The sequence below is a fragment of the Pelophylax lessonae genome (genome assembly GCF_965119305.1).
Source record: "Pelophylax lessonae genome assembly, chromosome: 1".
Classification (NCBI taxonomy): Eukaryota; Metazoa; Chordata; class Amphibia; order Anura; family Ranidae; genus Pelophylax; species Pelophylax lessonae.
Genome location: NC_138768.1, coordinates 623,558,550 through 623,585,108, shown reverse-complemented (window position 1 = coordinate 623,585,108; position 26,559 = coordinate 623,558,550). Strand labels below are relative to the sequence as shown.

Genomic DNA, 26,559 nt, shown 5'->3' with positions numbered 1-26,559 from the left:
CTACTGCAGTCGCAAAGTTTAGAAGAAAAAAAAAAAAAATAAAACCAAAAATACTGGGGAACTGGGTCAAATAAGGTATGTATGTACAGTAGCATTTTATGTAGTGAATGGGATTCTAATATATTATAAAGCATAAACACTACAGTCCTGATTACTTAATAGTATACACTTGTAGGCATCCGTTTGGGGTATCTAGTATTGGTAAGTACTGCAATGGAGTTGTAATGATAGGTAAACCTGTGTGCAATTTATTTGAAAAGAGTTGAGTGATTTGGACCCAGAATAAAGGATGCTACAATGTTATGGTATTAAGTAAACCCAGAACAAACAGTATGTCAGGTCGCCCACCACTGCAATCTATTCTATTCCTTTACAGTTGAAAACATATATCCAAAATAAAACTATTCTTCACCAACTTCTGGTTTCCACACCTGGGCTGTCACACCAGCTTTCTTTGCAGAAAATTTAGGTCTTGGAGGAGCGATCAGTGTTGCGATTGGTGATTCTTGTCTAGGCTGCATAGGATAGTTGATTCTGTGGGTTTCACTCAATGGCGTTAAAGCACTGGACTGGTAGGAAGGTTGTGTATTGTAGACTGGCTGAGAATTTTCAGGTGGTGGTACGAAATTACTACTAGGAGCAGTATTCACTGGCTTGTTGAATTTAGCTTGCTTGGTAGAAGAAATAAAGTCTGGCTTAGTGTTTTTATTAGGGGCTTCAGTATCAGAGGCAGTGTCAGATGGTGGTTGAAAAGTGAACAAAGACGAATTAAGCTGATATGGTTGGTGTTTCATGACCTGAAGAGCGCTGAGTGTTTTGGTGGGCTTTTTCTTGGCAGCTGAAGATCCCGTTTTAGAAACTGATTTGTTTGCAGCAGGGGGATAAAGTGGTGACTGGATTGGATTATATGCTAAAGGAGGAGGTGCTCGAACATTGGATGAATACTTCCAAGATGGTGGTAAAGATGGAGTTGGGGAGAGTGGTCGAGCTGCTTTTTCTTGCACTGTAGTTGAATCCACTATAAACTTTTCCATTCGGGACTGTCTCCTTGCAAATAACTCTGCTCCTTTACCTTTCAAGGCTGGCATTTCATAAGCTGTTCCAACAGCAGATGTTCCTGATGGAGTAGTAGGAGGTGTTTTTGGTGTATACAGTTGATTTACTGCTGGAGCTGTTGCATGAGGACCTCTTAAGGGGCCTGATAAATTAAGAGAGGTAGGGGGATTGTAAGAATTATATTTTGCCTGTGCCACATTATCTTCCACAGGGACTGCACTTCGAGGGGGATTTTGACTTGAAAACACCTGTGGTGCTGGAGCAGCGGTTGGCGGTGCCCATACTGGAGCAGCAGTTGGAGGATTGTAAGAATTATATTTTGCTTGTGCCACATTATCTTCCACAGGGACTGCCCTTTGAGGGGGATATTGACTTGAAAACACCTGTGGTGCTGGAGCAGCGGTTGGCGGTGCCCATACTGGAGCAGCAGTTGGAGGATTGTAAGAATTATATTTTGGTTGTACAGCATTAGTTTCAACAGGGGATGCACTCTGAGGAGGATTTTGAATTGAAAACACTTGTGGTGCTGGAGCAGTGGCTGGCGGTGCCCATACTGGAGCAGAAGTTGGAGGATTGTAAGAATTATATTTTGGTTGTACAGCATTAGCTTCAACAGGGGATGCACTCTGAGGAGGATTTTGAATTGAAAATACTTGTGGTGCTGGAGCAGCAGTTGGAGGTGCCCATACTGGTGAAGTTGGAATTGCTGTAGGGGATCTAACTGAAGGTTTTGGGGCAACAGGTGGAGGAGTTTTTTGCTTGCCAGCATGAGAGTGCATAAAGTTACATGCCTCTGCTCCTAGACTGAGGTAATCTTCTTCAGGTCCAGACTCATTACCAGTGCTACGTTTGCCTTCTCTGGTCTGAACAAGAGAAAGAAGCTCAGGGTTTGGACTTATTTTAAGCTGTTCTTTAAAAGTGAACATAGGTTTTGTGCTCCTTCGTTTTGCTTCCTGTAAAATTCCTGTTTTGTTGGCTGGAACTGAGATTCGTTCATCTCTAGAAGCTATTTGTTCTGTTGAAAATGATGGAGCCCACACAGCTGCTTGGGTTTTGGCAGGCACTGGTGAAGACACTTGAAACCTTGGCTCAGGAGGTGGAGTAACTGATGAGTAAGGGGGTGGTGCAGGCACATCTGACATTGGACTTGCTATATTTCTAGTAGGAGAAAATGGTATTGCGGCCCTATTCTGTAATCCCCCAAAAGGTTTTGGGGTTCTATTAGATGGAGGCTGAAATGAAGGGATTGACTCATGTACTCCCACAAAACCATTCTGTACTCTTGTTTGGCTATTGCTAACCTCAATATAACTTTTACTCACGCAGCTCTGCATTTTTATGCTCTGCTGTTCCTGTGTCTGAACTGAAACAGTATTATTTACATTCTCTGTGACAGACACCTTCTCTTCCATACTATGTTTCCGGATTTCTTCTTGCTCTGCTGAAATCTGATCCATCCTCTGCTTCCTTCTTGCAAACATGAGGACCCCTTTACCTTTGGTCTCTGGAAGCTCCTCCATTGCGTCACCACTATTAAGTTTCTTTTCGAACTCTACAAGTCCAGTATCCCAGTCAAATGTTACAATTTTTGTGTTGGTTTCAGGATCTGAAAAAAAATCGTCATCTAGATCTGACTCACTTGCCCCATAAAATGTAACATTGAAAGTATTCTCTTTATTCTCTTCGTCCTCGTTATCGTCTTCGCTGTCCACCTGCCTTTCTAGTTCACCAGTACCGTAGCTCGTCAAAGTAAATTTCCTGGCCCTTTGGCGACGCTTCTTAAACATCAACACCCCCTTGGAATTGGGGTTTGGGGCAGCTGTCAGCAGCAAGGCAATACTTTTACATTTAGACTTGGCTTCTTTAACTTGCTTTTCAGAGAGGCTTTCGCTGCGCCTAAGCCCTAAAAATAGAATTAGAGAGAAAAACAATGATTAAGACTTTTGCCATACAAGAAAATTTACATTATTTGAATAAATATCTCCCTTATCTAAGATACCATTAGCTATAAGCTGATCGTAACTCAAATTGCAAAAGTAAATAAGGCAATTGTAGATACTATGGATACAGGGTGGAACTGGGAACATTTGGCTTGGTGGACAAATACAATCAATTGCCCTTTTCTTGGTAGAAGCAGTATTTTGTGGGCTAAAGAAAGTGCACAATGCAAAGCACGCCCAGTGCTGCAGTACTTGCTGGGCAAGGTAAAAGGTGGTTTTTACAAAAGAATATAGTTCATTGTGCCACCTTCTCACTTCTTTTAGCAGCAGCCTTCTATTTTGGCTCTTGAAATTCATTCACATGACATCTCAGAGCTGCAACAGAAAAATTATATCTGCTAGAAGCTGTGGTCACAGGTCTGGGAAACAAGTAACTATATAATGGTCACCATGTGTCACTGACTGTGGGTCTAGCTCTGATCAATATCCTAACTGTGAAGTATCTGCACTAAGGGCTTCCAGCAAAAAGAAAACCTACTGATACTGGTCCAGGGGCAAGTACTACCCTGTCCCCAGATACTCTATCCAATACCTTTTTAAAAGGGTTTTTACTCCTGATCTCTCTTTTTTTTTTTTTTTTTAGCAGAAGTGTCTGCATACTCCCTTCCACTACATAAACATGTATGCCCAGAAGATGCAAACATGCAAGTTCTTGAAACAATTGTTTGAAAAAAAATGCTTTCTGAAGAAGCACATCTTACTTCTATGGCCAGATTTACATTTGGATAACTGCATTACAGATTTATTTGCACTATTGTGTTGAGCTCTTAATGTAATATATTCCACATTTATGACATACTTCTTGGTAGAGAGGTGTACATTTTTCCTTTGAAGTTTTAAGACTGAAACACACTTTAGTGCTGTGGTACATTGCAGTAACACACATGCTGCTGCAATGCACATTATTGTACTTCACATGCATTAGTGTGTTATGGTGCCATTCATTTTGAATATGACAGCTATTTATTATATTGGTTGTTCTGGTCACACAAGTGCCTGTAGATATCATGGAGCTTATTTATGAAAATATTGGTACTATGGGCTGGCTTCATAACCACTTATCAGATTCAACTTTTCAGATTTGTCTATTATTTTCCAAGGTAGGTTTTAATCCAACATTGGGGGTTGTGGGGTGTTATGGACCTTTCTTAAAGTTTACTGGACAGTTGATCCATCCAGCCATTTTGCAGCTGGTTTAGGGGACCGTTTAATGTATATGGATTACCAGATCACAAGCATGTAATAGTTTGTTAGGCCTTTAAATTAAGGTAATTTCATTCCTTTGGTACAAGGCAATGGGCCTGGCAGTAATTTTCTTGGGGTTACTGGAGTATTTATGGTTTGATGGGAGTAGCTAGAAAGAGAAGAATGGGCCTTCTCTGCAAGTTGGGCATCATGACTTACTGCACCACAGCACGGTGGAAGCCATTATGGGCAAAAAACATAACAGAAAGGTAAATACAGCCAGAGCAGCAGAATGGAATTTTTTTAGTAATGGAAGCCTGTCAGAACACCTGTTCTGTGGTGAACATTCCAACCTGATATAAAGGAATATATTTTGTGTGGAAACTTAATTCAAGCCACTTTGTTGGTAAGTGCTTTGTAAGAAGGAACTAAAATGTTTGCTATTGAAATTCATTAAAGTAATGTAGTTGGAATGCAACCTGAACTGACTGGACCATCTGTGTTATTATGGGCTGGGATAAAAGGAGAGTGAGATGTTTAAGTAAAGAAAGGTGTTTATCACTCTGGTGGATTCTGTCTGTGTAGTGAGAGCTAGAGAATTCCATGTCTATTCTGTGACCTTTCGTAGTAGTATTGAATGTTCTACTCCTGGCCTGGTCTCTTGGTCTGTGTAAGGGACTGTACTTTGGAAGCCCACATAAGCAGAGGGCCACTAAAGCTCTGTGTGTGCAAGCCACTTTGTTGGCAAGCCCTTTGTAAGGAGGAACTAAAATGTTTGCTATTGATATTCATTAGGTAATGTAGTTGGAATGTAACCTGAACTGACTGGACCATCTGTGTTATTATGGGCTGGGATAAAAAGAGAGTGAGATGTTCAAGTAAAGAAAGGTGCTTATCACCCTGGTGGATTCTGTCTGTGCAGTGAGGGCTAGAGAATTCCATGTCTATCCTGTGACCTTTCATAGTAGTATTGAATGTTCTACTCCTGGCCTGGTCTCTTGGTCTGTGTAAGGGACTGTACTTTGGAAGCCCACATAAGCAGAGGGCCACTAAAGCTCTGTATGTGCATTTAGGAGGACAGGGAGAAACAAACTTTGTCCTGAGAGAAGTGAGCTCAGACTCAGAACTGGTACCTGTGTTATATGTAAGAAACAGCTGTGGGCAGCCAGGTGGGCTAGCATTTTATGGGGGCAGTGGAACTGGGATCAGTGGCCACAGGGAAGTAGAAACAGATATGATGCGCTGTTTCACTCCATATGTGCTACTTTTAAAGGGACTGAGAGTGCCTGCCAGTAATGGGCTGCTGCTGAACTGACAAAAAGCCTGCCTGTGCAGGAAGAAGAGGAGTTTGCAAATAGGTAGGAAGTGTCCCAGAAGTTAAATTGTTGTCACACTAGGCATCCCATAATCCCGAACCCAATTGAAGTTACCATCCCCTAATAAAACAGCAAAACAAGCCAAAGATGGATTTCTGTGTCCGGATGAAAGAATGAAATGCTGAGTGATTGGTTGTGCAGCAGTGGGGAAACCTTTCACTTGCAGCCCCCCGTTATTACACTAGAGATGTCTGTAGTGCGTGTTCTCTGCCCATTCTGGGCCATCTGAATATGCCAACCACCTCCATTGTCCATACTGTTAATTAATTCTTTAACTGGATTCACTTATTACAATTTGCCTTCGCTATGGTTATGCTAATATGCTAAAGGTAATTTTCCAGGGACAAAAACCACTTTCAACCAGCTTTTGTAAAAATGACCACATTGTTTACAGCTACCAAACAATAAGAGGTCATAAAAATACTGCTACTGCTAATTTACCTTGATTAATTTTTCTTTTCAAAGTCAAAACTCGTTGCAAGTGGTTAAAAATGTCTTGCTGTGCATTGCTGTATGTGTGGCCAGTATTGCAATTACTGTAACGGAAACGCCGACCCACACCATGTTTGTGGGCTTCCGCCAGTATACGGTTTCCTCTAGTCTTGAACATAGATAGAGATTCCAGCTGCCCCCATACAAAACTAGCCTGAACTTAGCTTGTATGTGTCTGAAAAACCACTAACTCTTTATTGATAAAACAGGCACAAACAGATATAGACTGTGGGACAACTCCCCCTCCCCCTTAGCAGCCAATCCACATACACATATACATCCCATAATAAGTTGGTGTTAGGGCAGACAGAACAACAAAAGAACAAAGGAATGCAGGTACTTAACAATAACAAACCCCTACCCGCCTCACTAGCAAGGGTCTATGAGACACTCCTGGCATAATCTGAAAAGTCAAACTGTTCATCTTCATATATTTCCTGAGGGATATTGTTCAGAAATATTGTCCCAAGTGAAAGAGCCCCTCACTCTTTCAACACAAACCACACATATAGAACCCAGGATGACCGGGGTAACACGAAAGGCTGAGTCCAGTGTGGTTGTACAGCGAGTCTCATTAGTGCAGACCAGACTGGGGTTCTTGGTCACCTTGTGCCCTTAATAGACACGGGATGACTTACAAATAAGAGGGGTCGGGGAAGCTGGACAAGGAGTTTCCCAACCTCTCTAAAGTAATCTAGGTTCCACAAGCCCCCCAACCAAAGTGACTCCTGTCACAATTACCAAAAGTAATCTAATGTGAGGGCCCATCTAACCAATCTGTTTTTCCCATGGTGGAGAAAATTGGATCATGCTTTATTGGGGTTTTTTTTTTGCCTTACACTGGATCAACTGTGGGTTTATATATATATATATATATTCCAAAGGAGAGGCAAGCAGCACCTCAGTAATAGAGAGTGCAGGTGCAAGCAATCTTTTAACTGACAAGGTTATTGGTTTAGGATAACCCCCTATCTAGCAATTTTTTCTCCATCTTATTGAGTCTATTTTCTTTCTCCGAAGGATCACTACAATTCTTTTAACTCGCATGAACTAACTCTTGGGAATAGACTTAAATACCCCTGGAGGATGAAAACTCTTATAGTAAAGCAACTGATTACGATCAGAAGGCTTTACATATAGATCACTATATATGGAATCCCCATGTATACTTAAACATGTATCCAAAAAAGGCATTTTTTCTTGGCTATTTGACATGTTAAACTCAAGACCAGGTATTAACAAATTAATATAGGTATTAAACAATAAAAGTGTTTCAATGTCACCCCTCCATACAGCAAACACGTCATCAATAAAGCAAAACCAACATCTACAGTTATTTTTTAAGAGACATATACCATAAATGAATGCCTCCTCTATCATATTCATAAAAGCGTTTGCATATGGGGGGGGGGAGACATTCGAGCCCATAGATGCCCCTTCAACTGTCTATAATGGGTCTCTTTAAACATGAAGACATTCTCCTCAAGGACAATCTTGAGAAGTTCTGACAAGAAATTGATATGGGTAGAAGTATACAATCTAGATTTTTTTTCATATGCGTCGACAGGCTTCCAAACCTGAATCATGTGGAATTATTATATAAGACTAGATATGTCCCATGTGACCAGCATAGAGCCAGATGGCACACTGATATTATTAATCCTACCCAAAAAATCAAATATCACATATAAGGCTACATTCACACCTGAGCGTAGCGTTTTTCGCGCGTTTTTTACAGCGATTTTACCGCGATTTTTGCGGCGTTTTTTTACCGCGATTTTACCGCGATTTTTACCGCGATTTTTGTGCAGGCGTTTTTAGATTGAATAGAGATCAATGGAAAACGCCTGTAATCTGCCCAAAAAGAAGCTCATGTACTTTTTTGAGCGTTGGGCGTTTTGTATACAGCGTCAAAACGCTCAGATGTGAACAGGGGCCATTGAAATGAATAGGATTTGTCTTGTTGGGCGTTTTGAGAGCTGATCCTAGAGCAGAAAAACGCCCCAAAAACGCCCCAAAACGCCTAGATGTGAACGGAGCCTATGACTTGGTTTAAAAAATGAATGGTGTAAAACATTTATCCAAATATTTAGCCAAAGGTGCCGTTTCTGACTTCATGCTGGACACAACAGGACGACCAGGGGATCATATAGGTTTTTGTGAATTTTTGTCAAAATATATAACACTGGGGTAATAGGATACTCAGCATATGTATATATGTATGTGTGTGTGTATATATATATATATATATATATATATATGTGTGTGTGTGTGTGTATATATGTATATATATATTTATTATATTTATTTTTTTTCCCCTATTGGATGAACTAGATGGTCTTTTTTTCAGCCATACTAACTAACTGTAATTTGTGGCCAGCATTATAGTGCTGAATGACAATAGTGTTCAGGGCGTTTTTTCTGTGTTTCTTCCTGTTCGGTGCACAATGGGAAGGATCATCTATCCTATCAATGAAGGGAACTGACCCCCAATGTAAAATGAGACAATTTACTGTGGAGTTAGTCTCCCTAGAACTTCAATGCAATTGCCCTGCTTGGAATTTCATGAAAGTTGACAAGTTTAAAATGTTTAGAGGGAAACTATTACCAGGAAAAAAAGGGACTTGTACAAAACTTTTTTTTTTTGCATTTTGGATAGGGTAGCAAAAGGGTCAAACCGTTGTCAGTTTCTTATTAGAGAGAGCTCTCATTACTTCCTGTCCTGTAGATTCAACAAGGGGTGAAAGCATATCTTTTTAGTGTTATAAATAGAGTTGAGCGGACACCTGGATGTCCGTGTTCGGCGGGTTCGGCCAAACTTATAAAAAAAAAAAAAAGTCCGGGTCCGTGTCCCGGACTTTTTCCGAACTTTACCCGGACACCGAACCCCATTGAAGTCAATGGGGACCCGAACTTTCAGGCACTAAATGGCTCTAAAACACCAATGGAAAGGGCTAGAGTGCTGCAAATGGCAGCAAAATGTAGTTAAGAGTATGGCAAGTGCTCTGCAAACAAATGTGGATAGGGAAATAACTTAAAACAACAAAAAAAACAGAAAAATAAAACAATTTTCTTCATCTGTGAAGGACGAGGCCCATATGGAGTAGGAGGGAGGTTGAGGTGGCGGTGGATGTCGCGGTGTAGGTGGAAGCGGCGGTGGAGGGGGACGAGGTAGCCAACACTGCTTTTTTTCAGTCATTTTAAATTAGGGTACACCCCAAAAGAGTGAGAAAGATCAAAAATATAACAATGGCTGGGTAAGGTCGGTATCCATCTCTATTCTGCACAAGGTACGGAAAAATCCTGTGGGATCCATGCCTGGTTCATTTTAATGAACGTGAGCTTGTCCACATTGTCTCTGGACAGGCGGCTGCGCTTGTCTGTGATAACGCCCCCAGCCATGCTAAATACACGTTCAGATACTACACTGGCTGCAGGGCAGGCCAGCACCTCCAAGGCGTAAAGAGCAAGCTCAGGCCATGTGCCCAATTTGGAGACCTAGAAGTTGAAGGGTTCTTCTGAGGTGCTGGCGTAGCCCTGGCTGTGTTGGCAACCTCTTCCTCCTCCTCCTCCTCCTCCTCCTCCTCTGCCTTGGCCTTGTGCTTCCACTGTGGCCCCACTGTCAGGTGGGAATGCCAGCAGCATCGCGTCTACCAGCGTGCGCTTGTACTTGCGCATCTTGCGATCACGCTCCAGTGAGTGAATTAAGGACGGTGCGTTGTCCTTGTAACGGGGATCCAGCAGCGTGGCCACCCAGTAATCAGCACAAGTTAGAATGTGGGCAACTCGGCGGTCGTTGTGGAGACACTGCAGCATGTAATCGCTCATGTGTGCCAGGCTGCCCAGAGGCAACTAAAGGCTGTCCTCTGTGGGAGGTGTATTGTCTGTGTCTTCTGTATCCCCCCCAGCCACGCACCAGTGATGGCCATGAGCTGGCCTGGGTGCCACACTGCTGTGAACATGGTTCCATCTCCACCTCCATCTCCTCCTCCATCTCCTCCTCCTCCAGAACTGTGCCCCTGCTGGACAATTGTGTACCTGGCGTTTGTGGGTGCAGGAACCCACCCTCGGAGCCACTTGTGAATGACTGCCCTAAAAGCCATGGAAATGATCCCTCTTCCTCCTCCTTCTCCTCCTGTGCCACATCCTCTTCCATCATCGCCCGATGCATTTTTTCAAGGAGGCATACAAGTGGGATAGTTAAGCTGACAACGGCGTCATCGGCACTGGCCATGTTGGTGGAGTACTCAAAACAGCGCAACAAAGCACACAGGTCTCGCATGGAGGCCCAGTTATTGGTGGTGAAGTGGTGCTGTTCCGCAGAGCGACTCACGCGTGCGTGCTGCAGCTGAAACTCCACTATGGCCTGCTGCTGCTCGCACAGTCTTTCCAGCATGTGCAAGGTGGAGTTCCACCTTGCGGGCACATCACATATGAGGCGGTGAGTGGGAAGGCCGAAGTTACGCTGCAGCGCTGACAGGCGAGCAGCAGCAGGGTGAGAAGGCCGAAAGTGCGCACAGACGGCCTGCACTTTCTGCAGCAGCTCTGACATATCGGGGTAATTTTGAAGGAACCTCTGCACCACCAAATTCAGCACATGCGCCAGGCAAGGGATGTGCGTCAAACCGGCTAGGCCCAGAGCTGCTATGAGATTTCGCCCGTTATCGCACACCACCATGCCGGGCTTGAGGCTCGCTGGCACCAACAACTCATCGGTCTGCTGTTCCATGCTCCTCCACAACTCATGCGCGGTGTGGAGTTTTTCCCCCAAACATGCAAGTTTTAAAACTGCCTGCTGTCGTTTACCCCTGGCTTTGCTGAATTTGGTGGTGAAGGTGTTACGCTGACCGGATGAGGAGGCGGTAGAGGATGAGGAAGCGGAGTAGGAGGAGTTAGGAACAGGATGTAAACTGAAGCGCCCTGCAATCCTCGGTGATGGAAGGAGATGCGCCAAACAAATTTAAAAGGTGTATCTCACACGTACCGATACAGACTATGCCGCAATTTAATTTTTTTTACCCCAAAAGGGTGTAGATTGAATAGCGGAATAGAAAATTTTTTATAAAACGGTGTATCTCACACGTACAAACACAGACTAGGACCCGATTACTATTTTTTGTACCCTAAAGGGAGGATGAGGATGAGGAAGAGGAGTAGGAGGAGTTCGGGACAGGAGGCAAACTGAAGCGCCCTGCAATCCTTGGTGGTGGAAGATGCACAAAACAAATTTAAAAAGTGTATCTCACACGTACCGATACAGACTATGCCGCAATTTAATTTTTTTTCACCCCAAAAGGGTGTATATTGAATAGCGGAATAGAAAAAAGTATATAAAAAGGTGTATCTCAGACATACAAACACAGATATGCCGCAATTTAATTTTTTTACCCCAAAAGGGTGTATATTGAATAGCGGAATAGAAAAATTTTTATAAAACGGTGTATCTCACACGTACAAACACAGACTAGGCCCCGATTACATTTTTTTGTACCCTAAAGGCAGGATGAGGATGAGGAGTAGGAGGAGTTCGGAACAGGAGGCAAACTGAAGCACCCTGCAATCCTCGGCGGTGGAAGATGCGCCCAAAAAATTTGAAAGGTGTATCTCACACGTACCGATACAGACTATGCCGCAATTTAATTTTTTTTCACCCCAAAAGGGTGTATATTGAATAGCGGAATAGAAAAAAGTATATAAAAAGGTGTATCTCACACGTACCGATACAGACTATGCCGCAATTTAATTTTTTTTCCCCAAAAGGGTGTAGATTGAATAGCGGAATAGAAAATATGATATAAAAACGTGTATCTCACACGTACAAACCCAGACTAGGCCCCAATTACAATTTTTTGTACCCTAAAGGCAGGATGAGGAGTAGGAGGAGTTCGGAACAGGAGGCAAACTGAAGCACCCTGCAATCCTCGGTGGTGGAAGATGCGCCCCAAAAATTTGGAAGGTGTATCTCACACGTACCGATACAGACTATGCCGCAATTTAATTTTTTTTCACCCCAAAAGGGTGTATATTGAATAGCGGAATAGAAAAAAGTATATAAAAAGGTGTATCTCACACGTACCGATACAGACTATGCCGCAATTTAATTTTTTTTTCCCAAAAGGGTGTAGATTGAATAGCGGAATAGAAAATATGATATAAAAAGGTGTATCTCACATGTACAAACCCAGACTAGGCCCCAATTACAATTTTTTGTACCCTAAAGGCAGGATGAGGAGTAGGAGGAGTTCGGAACAGGAGGCAAACTGAAGCACCCTGCAATCCTCGGCGGTGGAAGATGCGCCCCAAAAATTTAGAAGGTGTATCTCACACGTACCGATAGAGACTATGCCGCAATTTAATTATTTTTACCCCAAAGGGTGTAGATTGAATAGCGGAATAGAAAATATGATATAAAAAAGCGTATCTCAAACGTACAAACCCAGACTAGGTCCCGATTACAATTTTTTGTACCCTAAAGGCAGGATGAGGAGTAGGAGGAGTTCGAAACAGGAGGCAAACTGAAGCACCCTGCAATCTTCGGCAGTGGAAGATGCGCCCCAAAAATTTGGAAGGTGTATCTCACACGTACCGATACAGACTATCCTGCAATTTAATTCTTTTTACCCCAAAAGGGTGTAGATTGAATAGCGGAATAGAAAATATGATATAAAAAGGTGTATCTCACACGTACAGACCCAGACTAGGCCCCGATTACAATTTTTTGTACCCTAAAGGCAGGATGAGGATGAGGAGTAGGAGGAGTTCGGAACAGGCAGGAGGCAAACTGAAGCACCCTGCAATCCTCGGCGGTGGAAGATGCGCCCCAAAAATTTGGAAGGTGTATCTCACACGTACCGATAGAGACTATGCCGCAATTTAATTATTTTTACCCCAAAGGGTGTAGATTGAATAGCGGACTAGAAAATATGATATAAAATTGGTGATTTTTCAATAGCACATGTGAACACAGCAGTGTCTTATGTTTTATGTCACGGTCAGCTCTGCAGCAGGCTATGAAGGGGAAAAAAAAAAAATTCCCCTTTAACTTTGTAATTTTTAAATAGCAGATTAGTACAGACTATGCCACAATTTAATTTTTTTTAACCCAAAAGGGTGTATATTGAATAGTGGAATAGAAAAAAGTATATAAAATTGAAAATCACTCAATAGTAGAGATGATCGAACTTTTGAAAAGTTCGGTTCGGCCAGAACATCCGAACTTCCCGAAAGTTCGGCCCGGATTTCAGAACCCCATTGAAATCAATGGGACCCGAACTTCGGTAATCAAAAAACACAATTTTTAAGCCCTAAAACCCAATAAATGCCCCTAAAAGGTCCTTAGGGTTCTGGGTCATGCCCCATTAACTATTAATCACACAAAAAAAAGTTCTTAAAAATTGTCATTTTTGATAAAAAAGCCAATTATTGAAAAAAAAAAGAGAGAGATTTTTTGATTTTGACTTTGGATTTAGTATCTGGGGGGTCTAAAAGGTGTGCATGTGAAGTTTCAGCTCTGTAGCATGTCCAGAACCATGAAAAAAAAAAGATAATTTTTCAGTAGAACTGGGGTGTGGGACCCTCCTTTTACACCTATATGATCTTTTTTTTCTGGTTCTGGACATGCTACAGAGCTGAAACTTCACAGGTACACTTTTTAGACCCCCCAGACACAAAATCACACAAAAAAAGTTCTTAAAAATTGTAATTTTTGATAAAAAAGCCAATTATTGAAAAATTAAAAAAAAAAAAAAAGAAATTTTTTGATTTTTACTTTGGATTTTGTATCTGGGGGGTCTAAAAAGTGTACATGTGAAGTTTCAGCTCTGTAGCATGTCCAGAACCATCAAAAAAAAGATTGTTTGTATTAGAACACTTTCAGCACAGGAGTTTTCACACCTTGCCGGTTTAATAGCAGGCATTTTTTGGGTTCTTTGCAGTCAGGAAAAACATCTGAACTTGTGTATAGTGGTATTGTGCACAAGTTCTGATGTTTTGCCTGCCTCCAAAAACCCCCAAAAAATGCCAGCAAAAACACACCTGGGCATTTTTTTTTGTTTGACGCTAGCGTTTTTTTTGGCATTTTTTTGGGTTCTTTTGAGGCAGGCAAAACATCTGAACTTGTGTATAGTGGTGTATATACACACATACATATATTTATATACACACCTAGACATATATAGGTGTGATAGTAGCAGAAATATATGCTTGCGCTAATGAAATCATTTACAGTAATATATTTCTGCTACTATCACACCTATATATGGCTAGGTGTCTATATACATATAATTATGTGTGTATATATACCACTATACACAAGTTCAGATGTTTTGCCTGCCTCAAAAGAACCCCAAAAAATGCCAAAAAAAACGCTAGCGTCAAAAAAAAATGCCCAGGTGTGTTTTTGCTGGCATTTTTTGGGAGTTTTTGGAGGCAGGCAAAACATCAGAACTTGTGCACAGTACCACTATATACAAGTTCAGATGTTTTTCCTGACTGCAAAGAACCCAAAAAAATGCCTGCTATTAAACCGGCAAGGTGTGAAAACCAAGAAGAGAAGCCAACCCCCTGAGCTGAAAGTGTTCTAATACAAACAATCCTTTTTTTTTTATGGTTCTGGACATGCTACAGAGCTGAAACTTCACAGGTACACCTTTTAGACCCACCAGATACAAAATCACACAAAAAAGTTCTTAAAAATTGTCATTTTTGATAAAAAAAAGCAAATTATTGAAAAAATTAAAAAAAAAAAAAAAAAAAACGCTAGCGTTTTTTTTGGCATTTTTTGGGGTTCTTTTGAGGCAGGCAAAACATCTGAACTTGTGTATAGTGGTATATATACACACATAATTATATGTATATAGACACCTAGCCATATATAGGTGTGATAGTAGCAGAAATATATTACTGTAAATGATTTCATTAGCGCAAGCATATATTTCTGCTAATATCACACCTATATATGTCTAGGTGTGTATATAAATATATGTATGTGTGTATATACACCACTATACACAAGTTCAGATGTTTTGCCTACCTCCAAAACCCCCCAAAAAATGCCAGCAAAAACACACCTGGGCATTTTTTTTTTTTTTACGCTAGCGGTTTTTTTTTTGCATTTTTTGGGTTCTTTTGAGGCAGGCAAAACATCTGAACTTGTGTATAGTGGTATATATACACACATAATTATATGTATATAGACACCTAGCCATATATAGGTGTGATAGTAGCAGAAATATATTACTGTAAATGATTTCATTAGCGCAAGCATATATTTCTGCTACTATCACACCTATATATGTCTAGGGGTATATATACAGACATATATGTGTATATATACCCCCTATACACATGTTCAGATGTCATGTCTGACATCAAACATGTCCTCAAAAAAGCACTGGCAGTGGCAACCCCTGCAGCATGAAAAATGCTTGCTGGTGAGAAGCCATATTCCTGTCCTGAAGCAACTCAGAGAAATGATCATTTCTCTATAGCGGTCACCCTGCTATGGAAGGGTTTTGTCACCCTGCCATAGCAGTCACTGCCAGTTAACCCTACACTACACTACGGTCCCCTTACACCTAACACTTTCCCTACAAAAACTAAATTTTTGAAGCTAACTTAAGTGTAAAGGAGCACTCTAACTACACTAGATATCCCTTTCCTCACACTAATAAATGCTAAATGACACTTTTAAAGTAAAATTAACAGAACTGCTTCCACTCTCTTCCATGTCCAGTATAACAATGCTAGGAATATGGTGGGGGCTATGTTATATACTGGGGGGCGTATTCACTAATGATTGGTCTAGGGACCCCCTAGTCACTCCAATCACATTCCTAGCATTCTCCTGCCCCCTCAATTGGCTTTTGCTAATGGTTCTGGTCCAATCATGGGCTTTTAAAGCCCATTTCCTGAAGCATTGCATTTTGGTCGGTTCTGGTTGCCGAATTCCGAACTTTTTGGGCAAAAAGTTCTAAATTCGGCCGAACCTCGAACACCCAATGTTCGGGCCGAACCGATGGTGGACCCAAACCGTTCGATCATCCCTACTCAATAGCACATGTGAACACAGCAGTGTCTTATGTCACGGTCAGCTCAGCAGCAAGCAGGCTATGAAGGGGAAAAAAAAAAATTCCCCTTTAACTTAATTTTTAAGTAGCAGATTAGGACAGCAATCTGTAGTAAAATATAGCTGAACGCTGCACACAACAGACTGATAACAGAACAACAGACTCCCTCCTCCTCCTCAGTGGGCTCAAGTGAGGGCAAAAAGATTGTTCACTGCACCACCCCCCACACAGCAAAATCGATGTATACTGTCCCTGCCTAATCTCTCCAGCCTGTCCCTAAAATGCTCAAAAAGATTGTTCACTGCACCATCCCCCACACAGCAAAATCGATGTAGACTGTCCCTGCCTAATCTCTCCATCCTGTCCCTAAAATGCTCAAAAAGATTGTTCACTGCACCAACCCCCACACAGCAAAATCCATGTAGATTGTCCCTGCCTAATCTCTCCAGCCTGTCCCTAAAATGCTCAAATAACTTTCCCTGCCTACACTCCGACCTGTCACTGCATTCTTTTCGGGCACAATTTTTCACTGTCTGTCCCTAATCAGCAGCCAGCATGTATGATGTGTGCTCTCTCCCTAAACTACAGCAGAATGACGCACTGCGCTGGGTCTCTCGAACTTATAAAGACATGGGTCACAAGCTTCAGATGGCCAATCACAGCTACTAATACATTAGTAGGCATGGCTGGGATGGCTTAAGGCACACCAGTTAAACGCTTGTTGATTGGCTGTTGAAAGCCCGCCATTAAAAGCGCGCCATTACATACAAAACAGGAAATAAAATTACAGAACACGGATTTTAAACCCGAACATTCAGTAAAGTTTTGGGTAACAAAAATCCAATTACTCGGTACGAACCCGAATAATACAGTCCGTGTTCACTCAACACTAGTTATAAATACTCTGTCTTTGTGAGATTGGTGATGACAATTTGAGCAAATGAATCTCCCTTACAGGGACACAAAAATAAACAGCTGACAGTGGTTTTATCCCTTCACCACTCTATCCAAAACTCAAAAAAAGTTTTGTCTCTAGGGACCCTTCACACAGGCATTCCAATCAGGTCCACCTATCCGTTTTTCAGGTGGACCTGTTTGGAAGTGCCATGCAGCCCTTCGGACAATCAGATGTAAATGGATTTATGTACTTGCATGCCGTTTTGTTTTGCCAACTTTTTCTTTTCTTCCAAACAAATTTTATTGAAAAAAAAGATTAAAATACAAACAATATAAAGGTGAATTAATCAAAAATCTTACATTGTTATATTTAACAAAGTTTACAAAACAGCACAAGTATTATGTCTATTAATGCTCGTGAAAATTTCCCAAATTCCAGCATGTCATTTTTATGTACTGGTATGCAAGTAAAGGAAAAGAGGAGGGTATTCTGCACATCTTGTATCAAATAGGAATCATCTTATGTCAAGAAGGGTAAATGTCAAAGCACTTGTTAACTGGACTGAGCGGGTATGTAAAGGGGTGCAAGTTTGCAACACTCAGAGGGGGAAAAACCAGAGTAGAAAAAAAGGGGGGGGGGGAATCCTCCTGTTCCTCCACCCCATCCCACACACACCCCAACATCCCTTTCTCCACTCCCTAACCCCCAGCCCCTCTTGAATGTAAATGCCGAGAGTGGGATTTTATACACAGGCCAATGCAGATCTTCTATGAGGGATGGGGTCCCTGAACACAGCAGGAGAAAGAAAGGGAAGGAGGGGGTCAATAGCAGGAAGAGAGATAGAGAAAGGAGGGGATAAGGAAGGAGAGGAAGAAGAAAGAAAAAAGAAAAAAAAAAAAGGGAAGGGGGGGGGGAGTCTGTCTAAATCAGGACTAATTGCCGCCAAGTTTCATCGGTGATTTGCAAACTTAAACATGAGGGATTGGAGGTAGCGGGATATAAATGGACAACAAAGTTCATTTACACCTGGCCATCCCCTTGGCACTGACTGAATGGGCATTAATGTAAAAAAACTGACATCAGTCCTGTTTGACTCTGATTCAGCAGGGGATCTGTTTATAGATCAGAGTGGACTCCACTTCGTATAAAAGGAGCTTTAGCCATTCTTTCAAATGTATCTATATTTAAAACTTTTTTTTTTTTTTCAGTTTTGGATACAGTGGGGAAGGACTGCATCCTCTTCAGGCTGCGTTCACACTAGTGCGAATTGGATGTGGATTTCCCTGCTTCCAATTTGCATGATAGGAGGGTGTGCCCGGCTCTCAATGGTGCTGGTTCACACATCTTCGGGGCGGCTGCAGATCAGATTGCACTGGGGTCCTGTGTGTCATTGGCTCAGTTTCAGGTCTGAATTCAGGCAAAAATTCAGCCTGATTTGTCCCTGAAACAGAGAACAGGGGTGCACTGGACAGGTGCTGTGAGCCACATCCATATTAGGTAGGAACCCAACCTTATGGTTTTTATTGCAGTCAGCATTGGTTAGACAGAAATTGATGGGCAATCTAAAAATGTAGAGTTGTCACTGGGCAAGAGAGTAAGGGAATTCTTGCAATTAAGAAACTAAGGCTGGCCATGCGCGGATCAAAATTCAGCCGGTTCAGCAGGGACTGCCTGAATTTTGATCTATGTATGGCCCCTGTGATCAAACAGAAGCCTATCTATTGAATGTTTAAGCGCCCTGTTGGATTTAAGCTGCTCAATCAGGCTATAGACAGCAGCACTGATCTGTGTATTGGACATGTGTGGATGGGGGAAACGGGCCAGGTTTTTTCATTCAATCCGCTGGTTGGATGAAAGAAACTGACTAACGTATGGGCTGCCTAAAAGGGGAATTCCACTTATTTTGTAGAGATTTCCTCACACTTTTTGTTGCATCTCCAGAAAGGGAAGTGAAGAGAAATCTCCCCACCAAGACACATACAGTAAAAAATAAACCAACTGGGAACTTAACCACTTGACAACCAGCAGCTGTAGTTTTACTGCGGCAGGTCGGCTCTGTTACGCGAAACGACGTACATGTACGTCACTTCGTGTAGCAGTTAGTGTGGGCGCGCTAGTGCGGAAGCCAATCAGTGGGCCTGAGAGCCGCGATGTCCACTGGGCACCTGCCATCGCTCCCCGTGGAGACAGAATGACGGTCTGCCAATGTAAAGACAGCAGACCGCTGTTCTGTGAGTGATGAACACAGGGTTCCTGTGTTCCTCCTATTTAGAAACACAGCTCTCTGTGTTCATTCAGTGAGCCCATCACCCACACAGTTAGAAAGCACCCCCCTAGGCACACATTTAACCCTTTGATTGCCCCTGGTGTTAACCCCTTGCCTGCCAGTGTTATTAGTACAGTAACAAAGAATATTTTTTAGCACTGATTACTGTAGTAATGTCTTTGGTCCCCCCAAAAGTGTCAAAAATGTCAGGTTGATCTGTCTGATGCAATGTCTCAGTCCCGCTTCAAATCGCTGATCGCAGCCATTACTAGTAGAAAAATAAATAAATAAAAATGACATAAATCTTTCCCCTAGTTTGTAGGCTCGATAACTTTTGCGCAAACCAATCAATATACACTTATTAGGATTTTTTTTACCAAAAATATGTAGCAGAATACATATTGGCCTAAAATTATGTAAAAATTTGATTTTTAATTTTTTTTTTTATTGGGAATGTTTTATAGCGGAAAGTAAAAAAAATATATATTTTTTTCCAGAATTGTCGCTCTTTTTTTGTTTATAGCGCAAAAAAAAAAAAATTGCATTGGTGATCAAATACCACCAAAAGAAAGCTCTATTTGTGGGAGAAAAAAGGACATCAATTTTATTTGGATATAGCATCGCATGACTGCGCAATTGTCAGTTAAAATAAAGCAGTGCAGTATGACAAAAAATGGCCTGGTCATTAAGGGGGTAAAACCTTCCGGTCCTTAAGTGGTTAAAGCAGTAGTAAAATATACGTTTAAAAAAAAAAAATAATAAACATGTTATACTTCCCTGCTCTCTGCAATGGTATTGCACAGAGCAACTTTGGGAAACTTAAAAAGTATTGCTTGCAGTAAGGCTATGCTTGTGCTACAAGGCTCATTTTGCTCATTTAGTTAACCTCCCTGGCGGTATGATTCTTTCGGATTTTAGGTGCTGAAAGCGGTACCATTATTTTGCATGTAATTCTTGAGAATGAGCAGCCCAAAGCAGCCCAAACCAAATATTTACATATTTTTTTTTTTTTTTACTGTGCGTTCTTCTTTATAACATCCCGGGTATGATAAAGTTTGAAACACAAAATCATAAATTATAATATAATAAAAAACTATAAATAAGTTAAAGTATGTATGTATGTATATATATATATATATATATATATATATATATACTGTATATATATATATATATATATATATATATATATATACACGTATGTATATATATATATATATATATATATATATATATATATATATATGTATATGTATATATATATATATACGTATATATATATATATATATATATATATATATATATATACATAAAAGTACAGTAAAACTGCAGGAAAGGGCACTGGGGGGCAATGTAATGTGAATTTATTTTATTTTGAATTGTATCAGTGTGTTTGGTGTGTTTTACATTTGAATTTGCCGCCGGTTCCACCCCCCTGCGAACGTCACGTCGCAGGAGACGGAAGCCGGGGCACGGAGAGGATCGGGAGGAAGATCCGCCGTCGCATACCGTTCGCATACATCGCTGGATCCCGGTGACAAGGTAAGTAACCTCTTTTACAGGATCCAGCGATGCTTCTGGTGGTACCCCGAGTGTGGCTCGGGGTTACCGCTTTTGGCTCTGAAATTTAACCCAGAGCCACGCTCGGGAATACCGCTAAGAAGGTTAAGGGGAGAGTAAAAGCATTTTGGGCTTTAAAATGCTATATGTTTTCAAATTTTGTTTTCCATTTGATTGGGTATTTAGATCACACCCTGAGATTCTATCATTTATGCCTTTCATTTTCCACCCATATAAGCACGGTCACAAGAGCAGCAAATGTTTCCTGCTGTTAAATCTTCATTAAAGTGATTCTAATAGCTAGACATTTTTTTCCCTGCATTAAGGTAAAAAATGTCCCAGCAAAAGTATCGTCACCTCACCCCCCCCCCCCCCTTTATACTTACCTAAATAAGAGCGCCTGTCTGCAGCTTGCTCTCCCCTCTTTCTCTCCTCACAGGCACAAAGGCAGCAGAGGGTGGCATTGGCTCCAGCTGCTGTCAGTCAAATCCTGTGGGGAGGGAGCAGGGGGCTTGCGGGGGTAAGCTAAGCTGTGTATGTCTATGAATGCACATAACGTGACTTGGAAGACTGCTTCCATAGCAAGTGATTTGCTATGGTGCTAGACACAGAGAAGGAGAGTGCCAGGAGGCCCCAGAAGAGGTTCAGGGCCACTCTGTGAAATACCATTGCACAGAGCAGGTAAATATAACATGTTTATATTCTTAGACAACATAGTGGCTAAGTAGTTAGCACTTTCTTTGGCAGCACTAGGGTCGTTGGTTTGAATCCCAACCAGGGCACTACCTACCTGGGGTTCTCCCTGTGCAGGTGTGGATTTCCTCCCACACTCCAAAAGACATGCTGGTAGGTTACATAGTTACATAGTTACATAGTTGGTGAGGTTGAAAAAAGACATCAGTCCATCCAGTTCAACCTATGATGTGTGTGTGTTTGCTTTTAACCGTACATTGTATAACCCTGTATGTTGTGGTCTCTAAGGTGCCCATCTAACAGTTTTTTGAAACTATCAATGCTCCCTGCTGATACGACTGCTTGTGGAAGAGAATTCCACATCCTTACCGCTCTTACAGTGAAGAACCCCTTACGCATTTTAAGGTTAAACCGCCTTTCCTCTAGTTTTAGTGAGTGGCCACGTGTCTTATTGTATCTCCTTTCTCTGAATAGTTTGTTCCTTATGCTAGGGTCGCCAGTACAGTATTTGTACATTGATATGATATCCCCCCTCAGTCGTCTCTTCTCCAGAGAGAATAAGTTCAGTGCTCGCAGTCTTTCCTCATAGCTGATGTCCTCCATTCCCCTAATTATTTTTGTTGCCCTTCTCTGGACTCTCTCCAGTTCCAGCACATCCTTCCTGAAGACCGGTGCCCAGAACTGGACAGCATACTCCAGATGTGGCCGGACCAGAGTCTTGTAGAGTGGGAGAATAATCTCTTTATTTCTGGAGTGAATCCCCTTTTTATACATCCCAGTATTCTGTTGGCTTTACTTGCAGCGGCTTGGCATTGCATGCCACTGCCAAGCCTGTTGTCTACCAGTACCCCCAAGTCTTTTTGCATCCTAGACTCACCCAGAGGCTCCCCCCCTAGTGAGTAGCTTTCTTTTTGTTTTTTGGCCCCAAAGTGCATTACTTTACATTTTTCAACATTAAACCTCATCTGCCATGTAGTTGCCCACCCCGTTATTTTGTTCAGGTCCGCTTGCAAGGTTTCCACATCCTGCATAGAAGATATTGGCATGCTTAGTTTAGTATCATCTGCAAATACTGAGATTGTACTAGATATCCCCTCCTCTAAATCATTTATGAATAAATTAAACAGGATTGGTCCCAGGACAGAGTTAAGTGGCTCCTGTCTAAATTGGCCCTACTATGCAAATGTATTAGGTTGTCTTAGGGACCTTAGATTGTAAGATCCTTGAGGGCAGGGACTGATGTGAATATACAATATATAAGTGTAAAGCGCTGTGTAAATTGATGGCGCTAGGTACCTTTAATAAAAACATTTTAGAAAGAAAAAATCCCAGCCTTTACAACCGTTTTAATGATTCACACATACAAGTTACTAACGTCTTAATTATTCATCTCTCCTAAGTTTAGTTACTTTGATACCATAACCAGTTTGGTTCACCTCTAGTTTGGTTCACCTCTAGAAAATGTGCTTGTACAGCAGCCACATTATGGTTTAGAAACATTTTCACCTAACAGACACACTAGATATTTTTAGCACACGTGTCACCAAACCAGAAGATGAATTCTAGTTGCATTCTTGCCTTTGCTTTAGGCTGGTTCCTTACTTCCAGCAGCCCTACCTCAGCAACGCATTCCAGAACTGGCTATCCTTATGACAGACTTTATGTGACAGCTTCCAACAGCTGATTAGATAAACAGTCACAGACTGGGCACTTCATGTGGACAGCGAACATGCTGTTTCCTCTTGTCATCCCAAGAAACAACTTAAAGAACGTTTTACTCTGTTGTCCACAGCTTTTACAGCAAGCAGGGTTGCACAGAAGCTATTTTATTGTATCTCATGCCTTGGTGTAAATAAAATGTATGGGAAAATATAACTACACATGAGAAAATTAGTGTAAACACTTACAGAACATTAAATGGTTAAATGAACCATTGAATCAGGGCTTGACCTGGCCTGTCTAATTTGGGGGTGCAGTAAGAAAAAGTCAAGGGGTCTGCTTTCTGAACTACAAAGAAGATACATGTACATAATGAGCTACTAATATAATATGATGAAGCTAAAGAAATGGGTAAAGTTAGCAAAATAAAGTACATGGGCTTGCTTAGAGTCTCAGGTAAAGTTAGCTAAATAAAGTACATGGGCTTGCTTAGAGTCTCAGGTAAAGTTAGCTAAATAAAGTACATGGGCTTGCTTAGAGTCTCAGGTAAAGTTAGCTAAATAAAGTACATGGGCTTGCTTAGAGTCTCAGGTAAAGTTAGCTAAATAAAGTACATGGGCTTGCTTAGAGTCTCAGGGAAGCTTTGGGGTTGGTTTACTAAAACTGGAGAATGCAAAATCTGGTGCAGCTCTGCATAGAAACCAATCAGCTTCCAGGTTTTTGTTGTGCTGAAGTTAGAAGCTCATGAGCTACCATGCAAGACTTCACCAGATTTTGCAATCTCCAGTTTTAGTAAACCAACTTCTTTGTGTGCAATGCAGGAATCCTGCAGCAGGACGGTCAGGATTAGGAGTGGCTAGCCTCACAAAGCATCCAGAGCATCCAGGGGGGGGGGGGCACTACTGAAGTCTGTGGGGTATACTACTCCCCTACATCAGGCCTTGCTTTAAAGGAGAAGTGCAGCCAAAGCTCTTTCCAGGCTCAAGAAAGCCTGAGCCAGTCCAGGCTTGGGATCCGCCCAAATGCTTGGACCGGCATGTGGCTCAGCCTCTCAGCGAGTCACTGAGAGCCTGAGCTGTCCAGTCCCGCCCCCTCCACAGCCCGGCACTCCAGTGGGGGGAGCAGAACAGAAAGCGGAGACTGACAGCCACCAGCTCTCTGCTCAGGGATGTTTGATCGCTCAGTTCTCAGCCTTAGAGCCGTCAGAGGACAGATGCAGCATCGGACCAATGCTGCATCCACCTAGGTGGGTATGATTAAAAAAAAAAAAGTCCCATTTTTCTCTTTTAACCAAATTTTTTTATATCTGTTTGACAAGTTGTGTTCATCCAGCCAGAACAATTGTGAGCCAATATCCTTCCACTGCTCACTGACTCTGGACTGTTATCAGTTAGCATTGTGCTCTACCATCTCTGTGGACTACAATCACCTGCCCTTTTGAGGGCTAGTTCACACCGGGAATTGCACATGAACACACTGCATGTTCCTGTGCAATTCACAAGCAGTGTAGTGCAGTGCGATTTGAGCCCACTCATTTTGAATGGACTGATTGCACTGGACCACACCAAAAGTAATGCATGCACTACTTTAAAAACGCACTGACACTGGATTACTTGGTACTTCTGTACCAGGTGATCCAGTGCAGACAAATACACTGAGTTTGTGACCTGATTTTGGGGTGTTGTTTACAGATTGCAACTGCGGTGCGTTTTGAAACATGTATCGGAACATGGGTTTCCCGAACCACGTTCTGGTGTGTACTGGCCCTTATGGAGAAAAGAGGGAGGTGTTATATAATTCTCCCATTAACCCCCTTCCTGTCCTAGGGTGACAACGCTGCTCAGTACTCTTGTCACCCTAGAACAGGAAGGTAAATTGCAGAATTACCAGGTTAAAAAAAAAGAAAAGGAAAATAGGGTGAAAAAGAAAACAAATAAAGCCACCACTTCTAAAAAGCGGTAAGCTGCAATGCTATACATTTTGGTTCTTAGGTTTAGATACACCTTACCGTGTTTAAAAGTAAGACCTTTACCTGGATATAGCACAAACCCCTATGAGGGAAAGCATAGCTTTCTGCTCTGACCACCTAGATCTGGCTATAGACAGAACAAATTTCGTCTTATGTAATGAAGATTGGAGCATCCATTGTTCCTTTTTAGGGAAATGTTGGCTTCCCATAACATTTCACTTTATGAATGGGGTCTGGGAATAAATCCGCAAGCAATGCTTTCATGTTACGGGAATTCAAAGGTAAGAAGTGTAAAAGCATATTTTTGAAAAATGTAATTAAATAGTAATTAGAGTGGGACCCTCATAACTAATAAGAATGAAGAGATTACATAAAAGATTCATTGAGAGATAGAAGAGAATGTCTGTTATTTTGAGGTGCCCTTAGCAGTGTATACCTACAATTATTCACAGAGAAGTGCCAGATTAATTTCATTTTAATCCCTTCACTACTAAGAAGCACCCTTATTACTACTCACAAACATCCCCTACTTCCACTTTTAAGGGGTTCTTACTAAAGAACAAGAACATAATGATGCAATGGGGTTGATCTACCAATGCTTTTTGGTAATGTCAACATGTGTAATATTGATTTGTGTAAAGTGTGATTTTAATGATAAGTCCACTTTAAGAGATCATTAACACCAAGTGCTTTCCCTTAGTGCTCCAAAACACATTGGGGTTATTTGCCAAAGGCAAACGGACTGTGCACTTTGCAAAGGCATTTGCACTAATTTTACCCAGAGCTTAGTAAATGGGGTGAAGATTCACTTCGTAAAGATTATCCAATCAGGTACAAGGAAAATGTAAAAAAAAAGCATTTTTACTTGCACATGATTGGATGATGGAGATCAGCAGAGCTTCACTACATTCAATAACCTCTGGGAAAAATGAGTGCAACTTCATTTGCAAAGTGCACAGACTATTTGCCGTTAGTAAACCCTAATGCATATGTGCATTGCCATTTATTTCAACATGTAAGAAACAATTTCTGTAGTTTGCACTATGGTGTGTACAGAACATGCTATTCATTTTTAATTGATGCTTTCATTTGGGTTGATTTACTAATACTGGAGAGTTCAAAATCTGGTGCAGCTCTGCATAGTAACCAATCAGCTTCTAGGTTTTTTTTTTTTGTTTTTGTTTTTTGTCAAAGCTTAATTGAACAAGCTGAAGTTAGAAGCTGATTGGCTACCATGCACAGCTCCACCAGATTTTGCACACTCCAGTTTTAGTAAATCAACCCAAATGAAAGCATCATTTAAAAATGAATAGCATGTTTTGTACACACCATAGTGC

At 41.5% G+C, this 26,559-nt stretch overlaps 1 protein-coding gene across 1 annotated transcript in view; it reads right to left on the bottom strand.

The window, feature by feature from the left end:
* The window catches only part of SYNPO2 (synaptopodin 2), a 367,383-nt gene that overhangs the window by 77,487 nt on the left and 263,337 nt on the right, over positions 1 to 26,559 (bottom strand). Inside the window, exon 4 of the mRNA XM_082242998.1 lies at positions 432 to 2,959. Coding sequence (XP_082099124.1) covers positions 432 to 2,959 — 2,528 coding nt within the window. The remainder of the gene's footprint in view (positions 1 to 431; positions 2,960 to 26,559) is intronic.